Source organism: Poecilia formosa, unplaced genomic scaffold (genome assembly GCF_000485575.1).
Source record: "Poecilia formosa unplaced genomic scaffold, Poecilia_formosa-5.1.2 Scaffold400, whole genome shotgun sequence".
NCBI classification, from domain to species: domain Eukaryota; kingdom Metazoa; phylum Chordata; class Actinopteri; order Cyprinodontiformes; family Poeciliidae; genus Poecilia; species Poecilia formosa.
In genome coordinates this window covers 343,966-365,389 of record NW_006800339.1, presented here as the reverse complement: position 1 = coordinate 365,389, position 21,424 = coordinate 343,966, and the positions used below count along the sequence as shown (strand labels likewise).

Genomic DNA, 21,424 nt, shown 5'->3' with positions numbered 1-21,424 from the left:
TCAAGAATTTCTTCAGACAGCAATAGTAGCTCAGGGAAGAAGTGGAGGAGACCAATCTTTTCACAGATTATCTGTCTCATAACAACATGATGACAGTTTCAACAAAAACATAAAAAACATTATTTATAAAAGTTACATCCTCCAGCTTTAATGAGAAAGATATTGGGTGTCCAAACAGAAAACAATGCAACAGGTGAGAAACAAACTGAGGTGTTTTCTTTTGAAACGAAGGCGCCCTGAGGGACTCCGGGTCAGAGGCAGGGGAAGTGGAGCGGAGCGGAGGAGTAGATGGGGTAACCCAGCGGCGGGTCGGCGGCCTGAACTGTCAAGTTTCGGAGCATGAACGGGTGAGCCTGGATGCTGTACCGCTCCTCGTCGTCGTTGGTGGCGTACAGGAGTTCCCAGGAAAGGTTTGCCCACTGACCTCTGACCCCCTCTCCGTTCAGACGGCCGACCTGCACCAGCTGCTCCTGCAGGGACAGGACCCGACCCGTGTAGGTTCCCTGAGGACGGAAGACAGACAGCGCCTCTCAAAACTTAACCCACCATAACAATGTGTCCCAGAGCTGGGCGGTGACTGGCTACTTTTACTTCAGTAACATTTTATTTTATTTTTTTAAAGTAATGTTACTTTTACTTGAGTAATTTTATTATAAAGTATTTCTTCTCTTACTTGAGTAAAATTTCTGGATTCTTTTCCCACTGAATGAAAAACAAACAAGTTCTAACCAAAAATTCACCAGACTCAGACTCACGCCTGCAGTTTTTGTTAAAGTTTCATAAGTTTTTTATCGAAAGAAACTGATATGGAACATTTTCTTTATTTTTTGTTACCGATATGAATTATTGTTTTTAACTTGATGCAGCAGAGGTTGTTTAGTTACCATGGTGATGTCGTGTCCCAGGGAGAACAGGAAGGGCTTCTCCTGAAGGACGCTGTCGTGCCAGCCTCTTTCCGTCACCAGGCCGATGTACCAGTCCCGTTCATATTCCTCTAAAGTGCTGAACAGTTCCTCCGGGGACTCCATCGGCCCCAGGCTGGCCTGATCGAACAGCAGCTTGAAGCTAAACCTGTGGGAGAAGAAAAACAGAGGCTGTCGAATCAAAATCCTGGTTTGTGAGGATATAATATTTGGAAAAATCTTGATTTTTTTCACCTTTGGTTTTAATAGTCCAGGGCAGTCGTTTTGTTCTAGCTTCTATTTATTTGAACTTTTAATTCAGGTACAATTTTTATTTTTTAATTACGAGTTGTTTCGTAGTAATATTAGGGGAATTAAGCAGCAATTTTATGAGAACTCCAATTCAAAACAACTAAATTAAAATGAAAAACGCATATTGTCAAGTTACACTTTGGTATAAAACTTTAACAAAAAAGAAAATGTGTCAGCATCTAATTTTTATCAGCTGCAGGACTTTGAAATGATTAAGCAAAATATTTTGAAGAAAAAAAACATATGAATTTAGCAGGTCACGTCAGAACCTGCTAAATTCTGGTTCTGAATTTAGCAGCTTCCTTCTGAGCTGAACTCACAGCTCAGAAGGAATTATTGAAATAAAAGTCACTTTTTGATTGACCTGGAGGAGAAGAACGGACAGAGAAATAAGTTGCTAAAACAACTTATTTCTCTTCATTTTAAACGGGACCTATTATGCAAAATTTACATTTCACCCGTTTGTATGTCTATTTGGGTTTCTACTGCTTCTAAAAACACCCTAAACACATGAAAAACAACATTAAGTTTTTGGTGTCTGGAAAATGAGTTGTTTCAAAAACTTCCCAAATGCAACAAATAGGAGGCACCACCCTGTTACCGAGCAACCCCAGCTGAGTTCCGCCCGTTACCTAGCAACCCCAGCTGAGTTCCAGAACGTCTGGTCAGCTGTATAAGCATAATGTTTCACCTTTATGAGTTTCTCCTGGTAAAATTGCATAATTTTTCTGCTTATATTATGACTTTATTCTCATAATTAAACAAAAATTCTCATAGCCTGGTCCCAATACTTACAACTCACAGCTCAGAAGGAATTATTGAAATAAAAGTCACTTTTTGATTGACCTGGAGGAGAAGAACGGACAGGAAAACCTAATGAAAATGTTTGGGTAGGTTATGCAAAGCTGTTTTGTCCAGCGGATATTCAGAATGTGTGAGCAGCATCTCTTTGTTTGGCTCTATAGGATATTTGAAAAATTGTAACGTTTGCAAATACAAAGACAGAAATAAAAGCTACTTTTTGAAAATATTTTTATGATCTGTAGTCTTTTTCAGAAAAGCAAGCAAGAAAAATGAAATCAGATATTGAATTTGGTAGGAAGATAAAATCGTATATTTTATTTTGAAGCTGCATCTCCCAGCCCTATTCTGGTCCCATTAAAACCAGTTTAAATCAGGAGCTTCTACCTGAAGGCCTGCAGTGTGAGCTGGTAAAGATCTTTGCTTGAAGACAGCCAGTCCAGTCCCTCCGTCCATGGCACGTCTCCGCAGTATAGCCTGTAGATGTAACTGGGGCTGGTGAACGCTGACTCCGCCCCCACAGAGATGAGGCAGGACAGCGCCACCTTCACGTGCAGCTCCTTCAAAACCTCGTCCTCCTTCAGGGCTTTGGTCATGTCCTCCAGTGTTTCCCCCTGTGCCGCCAGCCCAAAGCGCCCCAGGCTGAAGCGAAACCATTCCTCCGGGAACAGCGGCCTGAGTGACAGGAGGCGGGATGGGAGCAACGGCGCTGTCCTCCAAACCGGAGGCAGGTTGAACGCCTCCGACTGCGGGCAGCTGAAGTTCAGGTGAGGGCTTTCTCTGAGCACCTCCGGGTTTCGGCCTCTGTCCACCGCTGGCATGCCGATGCCGAGCCCCAGAGGCTGCAGCGGCTGCAGCGCGGACAGCGCCATGTTCTCAAACAGGCTGTCCATCTCTACGGAGCCGGGCAGCGAGGCGCCGGTCTGCAGTGCCGCGTGGCCCGGCTGCGCCTCCGCTGTCACCAACGCAACGGTCCGCCGGGCCGGCTGAGGCCCGAACAGGTCGTCCTCGTCCGACCAGTCCCCGAACGACGTCAAACTGGAGCTGTCCTGTCTGAACCTGAGAGAGGACATGTTGGACTCCACCACCACAGCCTCGGATGGCGGGTTGAATGTGGTGTGGGCCAACTGGGAGGACTGGGACTTCACGCCTCCGATGGCCGACCCGACCTCGCTGCTCCACAGCAAACCTTTCTGCCTCTGCACACAGTGGCGCAGCAGCAGCCAGGTCAGCGCCTTCATGAAGTCCTCCTGCAGTTTCCTCAGGTTGTCGTGGGAGTCGATGATGCCGGAGAGGACGTTCCTGGCGTCAGAGTAGACCCGGACCGCCAGCGCAGCGCAGGGCGTCAGCGCGTTGCCCCAGTGCAGGTTGAAGCCCTGGGTGAAGCCGAGCCGCTCCGGGCGCTCGAAGGCGGCCTCGAACACCTCGTCCACCCGGCGGGCCTCCACCGTGTGGCAGGACGTCTCCTGCAGCTCCAAACCCTGCAGCAAAGAAAAACTCATCTAACTTTAAATTTCAGTTCACTGCATCTGTGTACACTGCAAAAACATGAAATCTTACCAAGTATTTTTGAGCACAAATATCTTAGGATACTTGAAATAAGACAAAATGTTGTTTTCAGCGAGATATGTAATTTTGGTTTAAGTTAATTATTCTTAAATATTGATGAAAAAGTACAAATTCCACTGGCAGAATATTTAACTTCTGACATTTTCCCATTTTATAAGTCAAATAATCTGCTAGTCGAACTGGTACTTTTTATCAATACTGACTTAAAACAAGCTTCTATATCTTACTGAAAAGTGACTTTTAGTTAGTTTTTGTCGTATTTCAAGTGAAATAAGATATTTGAACAAAAAACTAGAATGAAATACTTGGTAAGATTTTGTGTTTTTGCAGTGTAGCACCAATTCTCAGCCAGATTTAATGCATTTAATGAAATACAATCATGTCAAAAAGCTTTTACAGTAAGTGTGTTTTCATAGACATATTTGGACATGTTTAGGACATTTTCCCACCTGATAGTTTATTAGACTTGGTTCCAAAAAATAATCCCATTAAGCAGTTTTTGCTTTGCAATTATTAATTGATTAATGCGGAACATGGTCACCAGATCAGCCCTACATTGTATTAATTCAAGTACAACTCCCTGAGCTTTTCACATGTTGACATCAATCTTAGCTACAGATGAATCCTTTGCTACAAATGATCAAGTATAAACTATATTATTGCATTCAAGACAATAAATATTTAGTTTAAATTTAAAAATTAATCTATTTATTCATTTATTTATTTATTTATTTGCATCTATTGATGTATGTCTAATAATGTATATAACAATTTAAGTGGTTAAATGAAAAATGTGCAGAATGTGCCAAAAAAATGTTTTATTTTGCATCCGATTAATTGTCAAAATAATTGATTAGTAAAGTAATAGTTAGTTGCAGCTCTGATGAAATGGAGTCAAACTGAGCTCAAAATGCAAAGTAACAAGAAGTTTTCTATCAAAGGAAGCCCAGGTGAGACCCTTCTTGTCCACACCAAGCATCTGGTCACAGTGAAAAGGATTCATTCACGAAACACCTGCAGTGACCATTAAAAGCAGAAAAACGCTGCAGTACCTTAATATTAACTGTACAGTAGCCGTATCCTCTCTCCAGGATCATTATCCAAACCATACGGTCCTGGAAACGTCCCAGAAAATGAGAGCCTGGGGCGACAGAACCTACAAACAGAGAGCACATCATGAGTCGTCGGTGAACTGAACGTATGAGGAGGTGTGGCGTCTAATCCGAGGTCAAGAAAGGGGGAACACACAACATGCACTCAGCCTAACTAACAAACAAACGCATCCGTTTCATTTTTCTTCAGCTGCTGCTCTGTCTGGTTACATTACAGAGCAAATAATCACATCAATAAACACAGAAATCTACACAGGGCTGAAACAATTAATCAGATTAATCATGATTAATCGATTATTGAAATTATTGTCAACTAATTTAACTCAAAAACCCGACATTATGCCAAAAACAGTAGTTATGCCAAAACTGTGTAAGTTATGTATATATTTTTCATTTAAATTAAATACACCTTTGTCTGGAAATATTTTCATTTCTCACCCAAGTGACAGTTTTAGATTCACCCAGTTTATTGAATTTTAGGAAATAAAATGTTCATTTTCTTGTTTAACAAAATAATCTAATTGTTTATTTGCACCTTTAATATATTTTTAATATCATATAAAAAATTGTTAAATGCAAAATATGTAAAATGTGGCAATGTGTTTTTATCTGATTAAACGATTAATCGTCAGAGTGATCAATTACTAAAATAGTTGTTAGTTGCAGCCCCTGGATCTAAACATTAAACCTAATCTAACCCTCATCTTTCCATCAGTCGGAGCAGGACTTTGATTTCTGCAGACAGAAGACAGACATTTATTTCACCACAGACCCACAGCAGAGCAGCAAGGTTAGGGAGCTTTTGTTTTACTATGACTAGTGCCGGCGTGGCTCAGGGATAATGTTGCGTCCCATAATGACATCTCAGAATAGTTCCAGCCGCTATATCGTGATGGAAAGCGACAGACTGAGCAGACTCTTCTTCCTGCTCACTGCTCCATAGCCTCCAGTGTGAGCAAAGCTAAAGGAACAGTACAAACCGCCGTCATTTAACAAGTTGCCGTTCTAAATAACACATCACCGCCACAGCTGCAAAGCTCATGTGAAACAGTAAGGTGAAATTTTTTGATCACTTTTGAATGGGCACTGCAGAAATATCAGCTTCCTGTTTGTATGTGTATTTTTTCCCCATTTGGGCCGTTCTGATTGAGCGCAGAGTGCATCGCCGCAGCAGTGTAGCTCAGCCTCGGAGTATTATGCGGTTAATGTTGCGGAAACATTCGGATGTAATGAATACAGATCAGAGCGGTTTTTTTGGGTCACTTCACAGGAAACTCAGCGCGATGATGTAAGCCCACATTACCGCCAGTACTTGAAAAAGGCTCCTCACAACCGAGTTTCTTTTTGGTATTTAACCATGTGAGGGGACGCATACAATCCCTGCTCCACCCAGAGGGGTGTTAGGTCACTAAAATATCTAAGAAGTGATTTTCTGAACTCTCTTTGAACTGTTTTTTTGTGTTACAGTGGAAGGTAAACACTCGGGCTGAAACAATTAATCGGATTATTCGTGATTAATCGATTACTGAGATTATCATTAGCTAATTCAGTAATTGATGAATTGCTGATTGGAGTATACAGACTCAAAAAAGGCCAGTTGCTGAAAGAGTGACATATACTGAGCAGTAATGAAGTCAAAACTGTACAAAAATATATACATTTTGCATTTAAGATCAACAAAAAATTATATGTTCTCCTCAAGTGGCACAGCTTTTGCTTCACCTGATTCAAATTGTGTAAAAGAAAAAAAAACAATTATTAATCAGTTAATCCAAAAAATAACAAATTAAGTCAAGCAGAAAGGGTAGAGCTTTTCACATGTTGATGTTTGAAGTATTTTTTCGCTGCAGATGCACCTTTTGCTACAAATGATCAAGCACTAAATTAATGCATAAATTAATTTGTTATTGTATTTTAGAGAAAAAAGTTTTTCTTACTTAAAAAAGTAATTGAGTTGTTTATTTGCATCTTTTAACATATTTCTAATATTGTAGAAAAAAAAGGCAAATGAAAATTCTGTAGAATGAGAATTTTTTTTATTTTTATCGTCAGAATAATCGATACATTAATTGATGCCTGAAATAATTGTTAGTTGCAGCCCGAGTAAACAACAACAGAAAGGGTCGTGGATTTACCTCAGCGCTGTATTCTTTGGCTGCAACTAACCATTATTTCAGTAATGGAATCTTCTATCGATTATTCTGACAATTATTCAGATAAAAACTTTGGTCAGGAGACAGATTTAAAAAAATTTTAATTAAACAACTAAACCTTTTAAACAAAAATAAAAAAACAATAAAAAAAACCCAAATTTGCAAAAAAAAAAAAAAAGAAAAAAATAATCCCTTAAGGGTTTTAACCTAAAAGCAAAAAAAAACAAAAAAAGATATAGACAGACACGATAAAATCACACAACAGAATATATTTTTTTCAGTAGACAACAGATGACCAGTCCGGAGACTCGAGACAACAATTAACGACTAAATAAGAAAAAAATTAATGAAAAAATCAATAAACCACGAATAACCACTAAACAAAAAAAAAAAAAAAAAAAAAAGATTAATCGAATTGTTTAATTGGGTTTTGTTCTTACATTTTCAGCTATGTAATTACTATTTGTATTCTGATGCAAATAACATTCTATAAATAAAATTTTAAATATGAAATAATTTTATAGAAAGAATAGAGAAAGCATGCACGACCCACTAACCGAGTGAACCGCTTGCAAAGGCCGTCCTTAGAGCAGAGGCCAAGCTTCCACTCATCTGCTGGTAGAAGACGGAGTCCGGACAGGGACAGGCCGTCCCCACTGGGCCTGGCCAGCTGCGCTGCGGCCTGGGAAATCCCACGAGGAAGACGGGCAGGGTGAAAAGGGGAAGCAGGGGGGCAGAGAGCAGGGCAGAGAGCGTCACCACAGCCAGCACCAGCGGCCACAGCGAGGCGTTGAGAGCCAGGAGAGTCCCGGCCGCCTGACGCCGCTGCTTCTTCTCCGTCCAGGACGTCACCAGGACAGTGAGGGTGAACTTCAGCTTGGCCAGGAACTGACCCAGTCTGTCCATCAGCAGGCCCACCTGGGTTACAAATTTAACACCATCAGGTCTGTAACATAACCGCCTTCAAATATGTGAATCTGTTATTGCAGCAGCATAATCTCACACTGAGACATCGAGAGAAATTTGCTTAATTTACTGATTTATGTTGAGCTCACCAGAAGAAGCTGAACTCCAGTTCCTAAGGCGTCCCATCTGGGTAGTGTTTTACTTCCAGCTGCAAGCTGCACTAAGATCACCACCACCATCTGCAAAAGGGCGTCCTCTGAGCTCTGCCACACCTGAAAGGCAAGAACCACCTGTACTCAATGACCCCATCCTCATGATTATTGAAGTAGAGAGAGTGGAGAAAAGAAGAGAGCGCGTTCTTTTTCCTTTGGCCTCTGAGAATCTGGAACAAGTTATTAAAGAAATCATTCAAATGAGCTGCTGGTGGCCACGCCTCCAACTCAACGTTTACACTCAAACATGAAAACGGCTCCAAACAGATGCACAATTATACAACTGTACATCTTTGAAAAGCAGAAGTGGAGCCTCCTCCACAACCAACAATACTGCAAAAACAAAATCTTACCAAGTATTTTTAGTCTAGTTTCTATTGTAAATATTTTGCCACACTAAGTTAAGACAAAACTAACTTTTTCTACAATTTTAAGGAATTATTGAACTAAGCTCCAATATCTTGGTGAAAAGGTAAAGTTAGTTTTATCTAATTTCAAGTGTGCTGAAATATTTGCACTAGAAACTAGACAAAAATTACTTGGTAAGATTTTGTGTTTTTGCAGTGAAGAATGCAGTAAGCGGTTTCTGAACAGATTCACTTGTTTTTTCCAGCAGCCATTGTACAGAAGTAAAGCCAGCTGAACAAACGTTCTGGGACTCCGCTGGGGTTGCTAGGTAATGGACACAGCTCAGCTGGGGTTGCTAGGTAACAGGACAGTCTGTGCGCGTTTGTGATGTTACATTTGGAAAGTTTTGAAACAAATTTTCCAGGTGCAAAAAAAAAACAATTTATTGCCAGAAAATGAGTTTTTTTAAGTACTTTGGTTGTTTTTAGAAGCAGCATGGATGTATAAATCAGGCGACATGTCCCCTTTCGGGTGTGAACGTACCGCTCTAAAGGCTCGTGTCAATCCCACACTGACGGTGACTCTGTGGAGCGACCGCAGAGATTCGTCCATAGACAGAAAAGCAACCATCACAAACGGAGACACTGAAGTGGGACAGAGCAGGTTCTGGTCAGTCACATCTCCATGCAGATGTTTAGAAAATGAAAAGCATGCAGCCAGACGCTCACCAAGATAAAGCAGGACTCTCCGGATTGCAGCAACTGCGTGCAACCCTCTGCTCTTTTGCTTGAAGCTCTGAACATTGGACATTCCTTTAGGGTACAGGGGATTCAGGAACATCCCTGCAACTACATAAGCTCCCTGGATTTCTCTTAGAGCCCAGCAGAGAGAGAAAAGTATGATGAGGATGTAGCTAACCGGACCCTGAGGTCCTGTAACCAAGACCTGGGACTGAGCTGAGCCAATGAAGTGATGCAACAGTCCGGCCTCCGCCGTGGCCGCCGCCAGCAGGCTGGAAAACAGCAGCAGCTCCCGGCAGCCGAGGCTCCAGCCAAAGGAAGTGAGAGGGAAAGATGGCGACCCCCCGCTGTGAACTCTGTGGTCCCTGAAGGCGGTTCTCTGGCGCCTGCAGAGCGCACCGACCTGGCTCAGGTCCAGGCTCAGCAGAAACCCGGCAGAGGTGGAGAAGAGGACAACGCCCAGCGATGACGGGATGAAGTAATTACAAACAGCGACGCCAAAGGACACGGCGCACATGAGGAGCAGCCTGAGGGACACAAAGTTAACGATGACGTGATAAACAACAACACATCTCATCGTTTCTAGGTGACAAACGGTTGTAGGTCATCTTGGAGGGATGTTGCTCACCTGATGTTGCTGGACATCGGCGAGCCTCCCAGGCCAAACACCAGAACCTGCTCCGTTCCCCAGAGGAGCAGGGCGTCGAGCGGCGGCAGAACCCCCAGCGCCCAGAGCAGAGGCAGGAAGATGAAAACCACGTGCAGAGTCTGGCTGGCCAGCTGGAGCTCAGGAACAGCGTGGGAGAACCTACACAAAATGTTGACATCACTGTGACTGGGGCTGATTAATCAGATTAATCGATTATTGAAATAATTTAAAAGACCAATCGTTAAGTCTCAAAAAAAAAAAGAACATTTGCTGAAAACAAACATTTTCAGAGCAGTAATTAAGTCAAAACTGTACAAAATAAATATACATTTTGCATTTAAGAAAAGAAAACATGTCTTTAACTTTTATTTAAAAAAGTTTTATACATTTTGTTAAAATTGTCACCATGTTTTAACAGTTTAGTATGAGCTACTATGGCTGTTTGAAGAAAAGTGACACTCCTGGTTAAAAACAACCAATCAGAGCAAGGAAGAGGGTCTTAGCGCTGTCAATCAACCACGTGAAAGTGCTGCCAAATGTCCCAATGACACAGAAACAACTTAAAGTTCCATAAAAAAAGTTTATAATCGGTGGCTATGCTAACTGGCATTAGCATTCATGAAAGGCTCTGCTATCAGGAAGACGCTGCAGCGTAGTAGAGAGAAAGTGTGTGTGGGGTGAGCACTGCATACACAAAGCATAACTACTGACTGACAGCGTTAAGACCCTCCTCCCAGCTCTGATTGGAGATTATCTGTGTCAAACCATACTGTGATGTCATGGTGACAGTTTCAACAAATATGTAAAAAATATTTTTATTAAAAGTTACAAACTGCAGCTTTAAACATGTTTTAGCCAAAACTCCTCAAGTGGCTTAGTTTTAGTTTCAGCAGGCTCAAATTCACAAAAGAAATGCTACAGTGTTGAATTTTAGACAATAAAATTTGTATTTTCTCATTTAAAAGAGGAATAAAATTGTTTATTTGCATCTTCAATGTATTTATAATATTGTATAAAAAAGGCTTAAGTGATTAAATGAAAAATCAGCAGAATGTGCCAAAGGTCTTTTAATTTAATTGATCAATCAGAATAAACAATAAGTTGATTAATTTAGATTAACTGATTAATCTGATAATTTTTTTTATCTGATAAATTGTTGGAATAATTGATTAACTGGATAAAAAAATAAGTTTTATCCGATTAACCTATTATTCATCAGAATAATAATTTAGTCAATTATTCTGATGAATTGATTTATCTGATTAACAAATTAATCTGATCATTTTCCCCCAATTAACTGTCAAAATAATCGAGTAATTTGACCTTTTTTTTTTTATCTTATAAATCGTCAGAATAATTGACCAATTGGATTTAAAATACATATTTTTTATTCGATTAATCGTCAGAATAATCGATTAATCGGATAAAAATTTGAGTTGGAGGATTGCAGTTTCCTGAAAACTGAACCCTGTTGAGTTGTTGCTCACCTGTCAGCCAAATCCACGGCGATGAAGATAAAAACGTAGAGCGGCCGGGTGAGCGGCGTGATCTCGTACGTGTCCTGTGCTTGGAAAGTAGCCGTCTCTGCGGCCGTATTGACGATGAGGGAGTACTCGGCTATACACAGAGTCACCCAGCTGAGGACAAACACGACCAGGGAGGCGCCGGTGCTGCCGTACAGAGCCGTCAGTCGGCCCAGCAACACGTACCATGTCCCAAAGCCGCACAGAACTCCAGCTAGGACCGTGTGCAGAACCACATTCAGGCCGAACCGCTTCCCCGGAGCGATGAATCGGACCGTCTCCGGACTGACGCAGTGGGTGAACTCCACCTCCTCCTCGTCAACCAGGTTGTTGGGTGCGCCAAGTCTCTCCACTACCGTGCCGCTCCTGCGTGCAGCGTGCAGCGCCAGCGCCTGAACACCTGCTGCAGCTGCGAACATGAGCATGCCAGAGAGAACGGCGGCATAAAGCTCCTGGAGCAGCTGCAGCTGGCAGAGCAGCGTGCCGATGCCGCCGAACAGCCATGGCGTCAGGAACAAAACCGCTTGGTTGACGTATATGTAAGGCGGGGCACAGTAGCCTAGCTTGAAGCGGGGACCCCCCAACACGGTTTGGGGGAAGCGCTTCCAGAAGAACTCTTGCTTGTACTCATTAAGAAGGGGCACATCTGGCCCCATTCTGACCATTCCAGAAAGAGTGGCAGGTCATCTCCACGGAAACGGAGAAGGCGTCGCTGTCATCATCTCGGCCACGGAGGACGACTCACCTGGTAAACACGAAACACTTCAGTCACAATACAGACCAGAGGAGGGCAGAGTACCCAAAAAAGTACTAGAGTAGCACTACTTCAATAAAGAGAACTAAAGGTGACTGCTTATGCTTCTTTAAACAGATTAGGACAGATCTATGGCCTATACAAATCATGTTCATTACGTTTTTTGTCTCATTATCTAAAATATTCTTATATAATGAGATTTCCGAGCTGTTTTAGGGCGTCTTGTCACTTTAAATACAAATAAGCTGCTGCTGGCCACTCCCCCAACTCAACGCTCAGCACATGAAAATTGCTGCAAACAGATGCACAATTATACAACTGCACATCTTTGAAAAGCAAAAGTGGAGCCTCCTTCACAACCAACACGAATGCAGCACACAGACCAATCCAGCACATGAGCTAAAACTGTACTAGCTGCTCGACCTGGGTTACGGAGAAAAAAACACTAAATTGTCCAAAGACCTCAACATTTTTCATTTCGTTTGGAAAATAAGGCAGCAGAACTTCAAGCTCAGAGTCAGAGCAGGAGTCTAACAAGAAACAGTAGTGCACTTTGAGTTTCAATCTGCTGGCAAATTTTATGGAAATACTGTTTTTTTTTTCTCCAATAACTTTTGGTGCCTGCCCACACTGCCAAAGATCCTCCATGCCACGTCGCATTGATGCAGTAACCGCATTAATGACTCCTGAAGTGTTAAACGATTAAAAATGTTGTTTTAGTTGTCTAATATATTGTTGTAATTCTATTTAAACCATAATGAGCAAAATAACAAAATACAGCTTGAAATAAGTCAATATTTTTAGTTTAATAAATTAGCTTTTCACTGATCACATATTGAAATGCACCTGTACAGGTAATATAAGCTAACCTGGGCTGTTTTTTATTACCATGCTACTAGTGTTTAGAGGATTTGGATCAGAACCGAAAGCTAAATAATAAAACTTTTCTAATGTGTTAATTTTTCACATTAAATCAATCTAGAATGATGAATCTAAAAGGTGTGTGAACCTGGTTTGTTCATGTTTCTAACGTTTCTGAGCAAAAACAGCAACTGCTGCTGAGACACCAGAGCACAACAGAGCAACAGGATGCTCTGATGGGAGTCCGTCTGCTTTAACACATTATTACTAATATAACAACCCGGTGACACCAAACCAGGTTTGTTATTACAGATAAAGTGGTCTCAAAAGACTGAACCTTTGCTAGTTCTGTGGCTGAAATAACGGAGGCAGACAGCGCCTCAATCCGCTAACTTCTCACACTAATAGCTAAAAAAACAAAATGTTTTGAGCAATGAGAGATCAACTTACTATCAGGGGGATAAGGACCAACGGCAAAGACCCTGTAGTGATATTTTCCACAAGATAATTATGAGGTTTGAGAGGAAAAACGGCCTGCAGTCCTCAGTATTAACATTAGCTGCTGGCTAGCCATAGCACAGCTAACCAACAGCAGCATGATGCGCTGTCAGACTTTGACCAATCACAGTGCAGCTTACAAGAAGGAGAGGACTCTGATTGGTGTAGGATTTTTAATCCCGCCCACAGAGCGCTGCCCGTTTATCAACACAATAAAGACAGAATCACAAATCAGTTTGATCTCAGCTATGAAATACAAACACTTCATATAACTAGAAATTTTTTTGTTCTAAAATAAAATAAAATAAACTTCCAAAGAATCAAATTTTAAATTTTGTTTATTGTTTATTCATATTTAAAGTAATAAATACATAAAATGCTTGAAAACAGAGAAGACTGTCAACTTTTCTTGTTGAATGATTAATTGAAATAGAACAACAAAAGTGCTGATATACAACAAATTTAAATACAATATTATAAAGGTGCAAAGATTTCCTATAGGAGGGTTTAAGGAAGTTTAAAAAAAAACTCAGTTTAATTTAAAAAGTGCATTTACATGCTGGAAATAGGATGCAACATTTTTTAAAGTGTACAGTCACAAAATTTTATTAAATGAAAAAAAACAACAACATATTTTTATATATTTTTATCTCTTCATAAATGTTTCTTGAAATTGCAGTTGTGATGGTGATGCTGTAGGAAGGATCTCCAGTAGCAGTCAGGCCTGCAGCGAAATTGAAGAAGCCTCTGACTGAAGAAAGTCGTTTTACCTTACGAATGTATATTTAAACCTTGTGGAAAGCCTTCCCATAACGACTGAAGCTGTTGTAACTGCAAAGAGTGAGCAAAAAAACATATTAAACCCAATTTACATGTGTGTCAATATGGTAGTATACAATCAATGAGAACCAATGACGTAGCTCTCCCGGATTCAGTCTGAATAATCATGTTTGTGTGAAGGAATATCACCAATCAAGAAAAAGGCTGTCCCTATTTACTATTATATCAAATGTAGCTACTTGCAACATTGTATTTAAATCCCGATTCTAATACTCTTGGTTCAGTGGTCATTTGTCTGTATTTGTAATGTATTTAATTTAAAAAAGAGGTGCAAAGAACAAAACATAAAACAAAACAAAAAAGAGAAAATTTTAGATTTAATTGCAGATGTTAGGAACGGTAAGTGTGGGTATCAGAGGCCAGGAGGGTTTTTTTTTCCCTTAAAAAGCAAGTGTGTGTTGCTCTGTGTGTAAGGCAATCCATGAGAAGAAAGACGCTTGTCAGTTCTGACAGCCCTTATTTTAATCTGTAATCCTCCCAACACTTTAAGAAATATGTTTTCAACACTTAAGTCAAGGAGAAATAATGCAAATGTCATGATTTATAAAAGGCTGGCAGAAAATTGCACAAAAAGCTTATCTGACAAACCAGTGAAGAGTGATTTCTGATAAATTTGCAGGAAAATTGGGTATTTCTCAATTGTTTTCTTTTCCCATAAACTTTTTTTCCCTTCTTTTTAAAGAAGCAATACGCTTTGTGGGATTGAAATAATGTGATGAACGGCACACAAGTTCAGTACTACAATAAATGACACGCAAGGTCAGAAATGAAAAGCGGTTAAGATTTTATGCTTCTGTGAGATTTGCTCTCATCCAAAATGTCTACACAAAATAGAAGCATTTTCCCTTTTCATCCTAATTGTCCGTCTCCAGTCGCTCTTTATTCCACAGGAAACAAATTACAGGAAAATGACAAGCGACAGCAATAATTCAATGGCACACTTCAAAAGAAGCAATATGGCAAGGCAGGATGTATTTGTGAGAATAAAGGAAAATGAACTTGGGATATAATATGCACCTTTTGAGGACAAAATAATTTAGATTTTGTTGATGACTTGCAGAGGGGCGTTGGGAGCAACTAAACGGCTCCTCTTCACAAACCGTCAAGCAAAACACTTCTGGACTTTCTGCAAAATGGAGAGCAGCATTTAGGAGGATGTGGCCAAAGGTGCCAGGTTGCTTTTATGCATTTAAATTACACTGATTGATTGATAGTTATATAAACATCAACTTCAAGGTTTTAGGTGTTGATATGAAAATAGAGTAGACGTAAAAACAATCTGTACAAAACTCTCTGATAAAAATGTAATAATTTCTTCTATTTTAGTTTGATCAATAGATATAATGACTCATATTTAATGAGATTCTATTGTCACTGATATCAGACACAAAATAAATCTGGTAATAAAGAGCAACACAAAGTTTTCACTCTATAACATATAATTAAAATAAACTTGATGTGAGCTTTTAACATTTTTATGACAATTTATCTCTGCTATATGTGAAAATGCTCAACTGCAAAGAAAAATAAACAGCTAAACAATTATGATTTAAATAAGTGGCAAAGGAGGTATGGAGTGTCCATTCCTGGAAATGTGTTCAATGTAAAAATATAAAATCTTACCAAGTATTTTTGGTTTAGTTTCTACTGAAAATATCTTATTACGGTTTAACTTTTCAGCAGGATTTAGGAGCTTGTTTTGAGTCAATAATTACTTTCTGAACTGCAAGTCAGCAACAAAACTCTTGTCTTTTTCAGCAGCCGTTCTACAAAACCAGCTGACCAAACATGCTCTAGTTCCACCGGGGTTGCTAGGTAACGGCACAGTGCCTGTGGAATCTGACTTAACTACTGGGAGGTTTTTGAAACAACTCGTTTTTCAGTAAACATTACCTAACTTCCAAAAAAACAGCTGGGTGATTTTTTTTAAGTGTTTGGGCTATTTTTAGAAACAGTAGTCCCAAATGGAAGTATAAAAATATAAAAAAGGTCCAATTTATGAAGCTTCTGCTCTTTGTGACACTTTTTGCAGTAGGATGAGATGTTCAGCTGTATCAATGTAGAGTATTTTACAAAATTGCAACAAAAATGCTTTGTTCCCATCACATGGATCACATGATCAACAACTGGATGTTACTACTGGCAGAAAAGATGACAGGAAGTAGTTGGAGGATTATGGCATGGCAAGTTTCTTATTTAATGGAAACAATTACAAAATTGGGTAACACTTTATTTGAAGGGGGTTGAATAAGACTGACATGGCACTGTCATAAACACCTGTCATGAACATGAATAAGCCTTCATGAATATTTATGACTTGTCATAAGGCGTCATTCGGTAAATTATGACACTTTTAATACAAAGTTGACATAATTCAAAATGTCTTTGTTATGACAACTTGACATTAACCAAGAAATCATTACTGACATAAATTTGTTATAAAATTTATGTCAGTAAATTTTATAACAAATATAAGGTAACTTTTATGTTATTAAAGATAAAGTTTAAACAGTAATGATTTCTTGGTTAATGTCAAGTTGTCATAACAAAGACATTTTGAATAATGTCAACTTTGTATTAAAAGTGTCATAATTTACCGAAATACGCTTTATGACAATAGTCATAAATATTCATGAAGGCTTATTCATGTTCATGTTATGTCATGTTTATTAAAGTGTCATGACAGTCTTATTCAACCCCCTTCAAATAAAGTGTTACCCAAAATTGTGTTTTTTCAACATCAGCAGGAGATGCAGTTCCATTATAAATGTGGGCAAAACTTTGTCAATATTCTGTCGAAAAAACACAATTAAATTAGATACACAGTTAAAATCACATGTGAATAAGCTTGTTTATTAAAAAACATGCAACACCATCCTCCTCCTACAACTTCCTGTTGTCTTCTTCATAATTTCTGCCAGTAGAAACATCTGGTTGTTTATTGCATGACTTGTGTGATGTTTCTATGGAAATTTTACAAAATTCACTCATTTCAATACAGCTGGAAAACCACATCACCCAAGCACAAACATATTTTAGCAAAATACATGTTTTTTCTAAATTGACATGTTTCCATTAAGCGAATTTGTCTTCATAATTCCAGCTTGTAAATGAAAACAAAGAATATTCTCATAGAACTGTGCAAAACCTTGTAATTGCGATTACATTGACCATATAACTGCGGAATTTGACATTTCGAAAATAAATCCACTTACTGACAACATGGCAAGTTTGAAAAAACCTTTTGCTAAAACATTTTGGCGCATAGATGAGGAGGTTTTGTTGCCCATATTGAAATTGGTTTATTTCGCAAAACCATAATTGAAGTACTTTATTTGAATCACATGACTCATGTATGATGGGAAAAGTTTAAAAGGAACCAAGCTGTGCAAAACTTCTGCATTTCCATTGACCATACAATTGCACAAATTAGAGTTATGAAAATAAATTTAACTTAATAGAAACATGGCAATTTAAAAAAAAATGTTTTTCTATAAAAAAGCTATGATGAGGTGGTTTTTTGGCCGTACTGAAATTTGTTTATTTTGCAAAACTCCAATGGAAACATTTTCACAGGTCCACATGATTAACAACTGGATGTTTCCACTGGATCAAACCACAAAGAAGACGACAGGAAGTGGTGGCAGGACGAAAGTGCAGCATGTCTGAGTGACTTACTGCATAAACAAACTTATTTAACTGCATTTCTTATTTAGTAGAAACATCACAATTATGAAATTGTGTTTTTTCGACATTAGTGGTATATGAAGGAAGTTTTGTGCACAATTGTAATGTAAACGGAGCTAGTGATGGCACACCTCTAATTCACTCCTGAACCTGAGTGGAAATACGCCCCACTCAGCAATTATTCAGTCTTAGACTAATGGTGGCTCTGAATCTACAGACACAGCAAATGCACAGCGCTACTGGACCAGCAGTAATGGGCGCCATACAGGCCGTGTGTGTGTGTGTGGTGAAGACTCTACCAGGGAAAAGAGGGGGTGGCATCATCTATAACTGATTCACAACATGCACAAACATCTCTAATTATGAATGTACATCACAAGTGCGGCGAATAAGCCAGTGCCTCCTCTCCGCCTCCCGAGCCACGCTCCATATCAGGCCCATGAAAACATAACCTGTCACATTCCATCCCATTAAACCAGCTACGAGCCATGTGGTTCACTCACGTGGCGCAGCGAGGGGAAGACACACAGAGCGGTGCATCTGGGTTCACTCAAAGGTGATGAATTATTCACGTTTTTTATGCTAATGTCATTTTAATGTAAGAAACACTGACAGATATGCAGATCTGCAACACACTCTGGAAAGCGGTATGTCCACTATAAGCTCCCGCTACTCACAGCAGAATTAGAAATAGTTATATTTATGACATCCATGGTGCACATACTGTACACAAATAAAGCATAATTATCCCCTGCAATACCTAATGCATTAGAGCACTCGCACTGAGCCCCCAAATCTGTGCTCTGAGTCCATCAGCTGCCATTTGATGTCAGGCACAGCAAGGTAATGGCAGTGCACTCACTTGCGAAGTCATTAGCCCCGCTTAATGCTGGGAATTAAAACAAATTAAGTGAAGTTAAGTACATGCATTAGAGAAGCTTGTTTGGGGGAGAGCTTTTCATTTCTCTCCTCTGCAGAAGCGGTTCTGCTGTTGGACGCCGAGCAAAGCCAGGAGGAACAAAATGGAAGAGCAAGATCTGCTGCTCCAACTGATGAGTTACCGCTTCAGAGCTGGAGGAGGAAAAAATCACCAAGGGCTGATTAGCGGCGTTACTGGAGCTACAAGGACACCTAGCGGTCATGTTAACAGCACTAATCACGTTAATCCTGCTGAGGCTTCAGCTGGTGGCACTTCTGGACCAAACAGGGAAAAAATATGGAAACAACTAGACAGGAAATTTTACTCTACACTGCAAAAACACAAAGTCTTTCAGAGGATTTTTGTCTACTTTCTAGTGAAAATATCTTTTCAGTGGCATAAAGGTGTGCGTTTTAAGTCAATAATTTTTTAATATTGATAACAGTGCAATTCTTTCACTAATAAAATGGGAAAAATGTCTTAGTAAGTGAAATAATCTACAAGTGGAACTAATATTTAAAAAAAAAATCAGTATTAAGGAATTATTGACTTAAAACAAGCTTGTATATTTTGCTGAAAAGTTACTTCTAATTTAGAATTGTCTTATTTAAAGTATCTGAATCATGTTTGGACTTTTGAATACTGCAAAAACACAAAATCTTACCAAGTAATTTTAGTCTAGTTTTTAGTGGAAATATCTTATGATGCGCTCACACCAAACGTGTTGCCTCTAAAACGCGCCCGACGCTTCAAGTTCGACGAGTGTGCACTATGAATGCTCGACATTTTGTTTAACACCAAGCGTTTCATTCAAGGTTTACATTCAAAGTCTATATGGAGGCGCGTCAAAGGCGTGTCAGCTCTAGCTGTTGCTTTCTTTTGGACGCTCATGACACGTCAAACGCTCGAAACACTACAAACGGTTCAAATCACGCCGCACTAAACAGTCGCAATATGCCGCCCCCGATGTGCCTCCACATCGACTCTGAATGTAAACCAGACGCGTCTGACGCTCAAAACGCTTTTGGTGTGAACGCACCAAGACTTGAAATAAGACAAAACTAACCTACAAGTAACTTTTCAACAAGATGTAGTAACTTGTTTTAAACCAATAAGCTGCTACAGCTTTCTTAAAACTTACTTCTAAGTTAGTTTAGTCTTATTGCGTGTGTACTAAGATGTTTGCACTGGTAAGGAGACAAACATTTTTTTGTTTTTTGCAGTGTACCCTCCTGCTTTATCAGGAAAGACTGACAAAATGTCAGTTTTGTCATTTATAAAAATGGCAGCGTATTTTCCTCAGAGTGAACTGAATGTATATTTGAAGCATCTATTTGTGAAAGATTTGACAATAAAGTTTGCCCAAATTCACATTGACAAAAACATATTCATTAGTGTTACTGCACCCATTTAAACTCTGCATCTCGCTTATAATTTAAAAATAACTAAAACTGAAATGATTAATCCGATTAATTATGATTAATCGATTATTTTTTGATTAATTGTGATTAATCAAAATTGTCAACTAATTCAGTAAATTATTAAATGTTAACTGGAGCACAGAAACAAAAAAAAGGTAATTTTGTAATTAAATTGCTTATAATTAAGTCACTTGTAAGATGTGTACTAAAATATTTGCACTACAAATGAGATCACAGTAGTTGATAAAATTTTATAATTTTTTATTGCAACATGAATTGGATCGGTTTTTATTGTGCTTTCAAAAGACATTTATTGTGAAATGTTGCTTTATAGATAAACTATATTGAACTGAATTCCTTTGTTTGATCAATAACCATATTTTCCATTAGATTTATCAATGATGAACAAACAGAAACGTCTTTCATAAATGCGCCGTCGGTGACATGACTGGGGTTGGCTTTCCAAAAAGAGGCTAACAACATGAAACCGACAATCTCTGAAATCCATTTGGACCTTATTCAAGATTACGTCTTCATCTGAGTGACCGCAGATTATTGTCCACAGAGAGGTGTCCTAAAGCTGGATTATCCACTTGTTGGGGATGCGTTTGACCCGATGGATGGAGCCTGCCAGCCTCACACGCTCCTCCATCTGTGAGCGTTTTTTTATTTTTTTATTTTTCTGCAGATTGTTTGGGGCTGAAATGACACCAATACCTCTCATCCTCAGATTACATGGTTAGTGATCCACATATGTGGGAAAAAAAATTAAGTCAGAGATTTTGAAGGGAATGTGCTGCATGTCAGAGCCCAGTAACCTGATATACCCCCAACTGAAAGCGAGTTATTCATTTCTAATTAGAGCTGGGCGATACGGCTTAAAATAAAATCTGACATTTGTTCATACCAGATCTGATTTTAATAGACTTTCCTTTTTGCTCACTGTTTTTCTAAATGAAATGAGAGAAAATATTATCAAAAAGTGTTTTTATTTAATCTGTTAATTGTACGGCAGAACATTTCTTTTCATTTATGGGAATTTAGTCATAATATTAGCATAAAAGATGCAATTTTTGCAGAAAGATTTTTTTAAAAGTGTTATTTTAGTAAAGTTTTTAGCGTTATCGGATGGGATGTGACCAACTCTGTTCACGTGATTCTTTCTTCAAAATACTCAGTCGTGTATAAAAATGGGAAAATATATTGTTAAAGGTGAA

The 21,424-nt window shown here is 39.2% G+C and overlaps 2 protein-coding genes across 2 annotated transcripts in view; both read right to left on the bottom strand.

Moving 5' to 3' along the window:
- Positions 1-62: 62 nt before the first annotated feature.
- Positions 63-13,442, bottom strand: pcnx4 (pecanex 4). The gene is made up of 11 exons (XM_007576191.2): positions 13,293-13,442; positions 11,192-11,972; positions 9,684-9,863; positions 9,044-9,582; positions 8,859-8,959; positions 7,905-8,027; positions 7,407-7,767; positions 4,637-4,740; positions 2,403-3,496; positions 885-1,071; positions 63-503 (listed from the first exon to the last, which is right to left on the bottom strand). Exons 2-11 carry the CDS (start codon positions 11,890-11,892, stop codon positions 252-254), a joined length of 3,642 nt encoding a protein of 1,213 aa, XP_007576253.1. The 5' UTR covers positions 11,893-11,972; positions 13,293-13,442; the 3' UTR covers positions 63-251.
- Positions 13,443-13,942: 500 nt separating this feature from the next.
- lrrc9 (leucine rich repeat containing 9) overlaps positions 13,943-21,424 on the bottom strand; it is a 29,947-nt gene continuing 22,465 nt past the window's right edge. Inside the window, exon 24 of the mRNA XM_016663020.1 lies at positions 13,943-14,171. Coding sequence (XP_016518506.1) covers positions 14,126-14,171 — 46 coding nt within the window. The 3' untranslated portion in view covers positions 13,943-14,125. The remainder of the gene's footprint in view (positions 14,172-21,424) is intronic.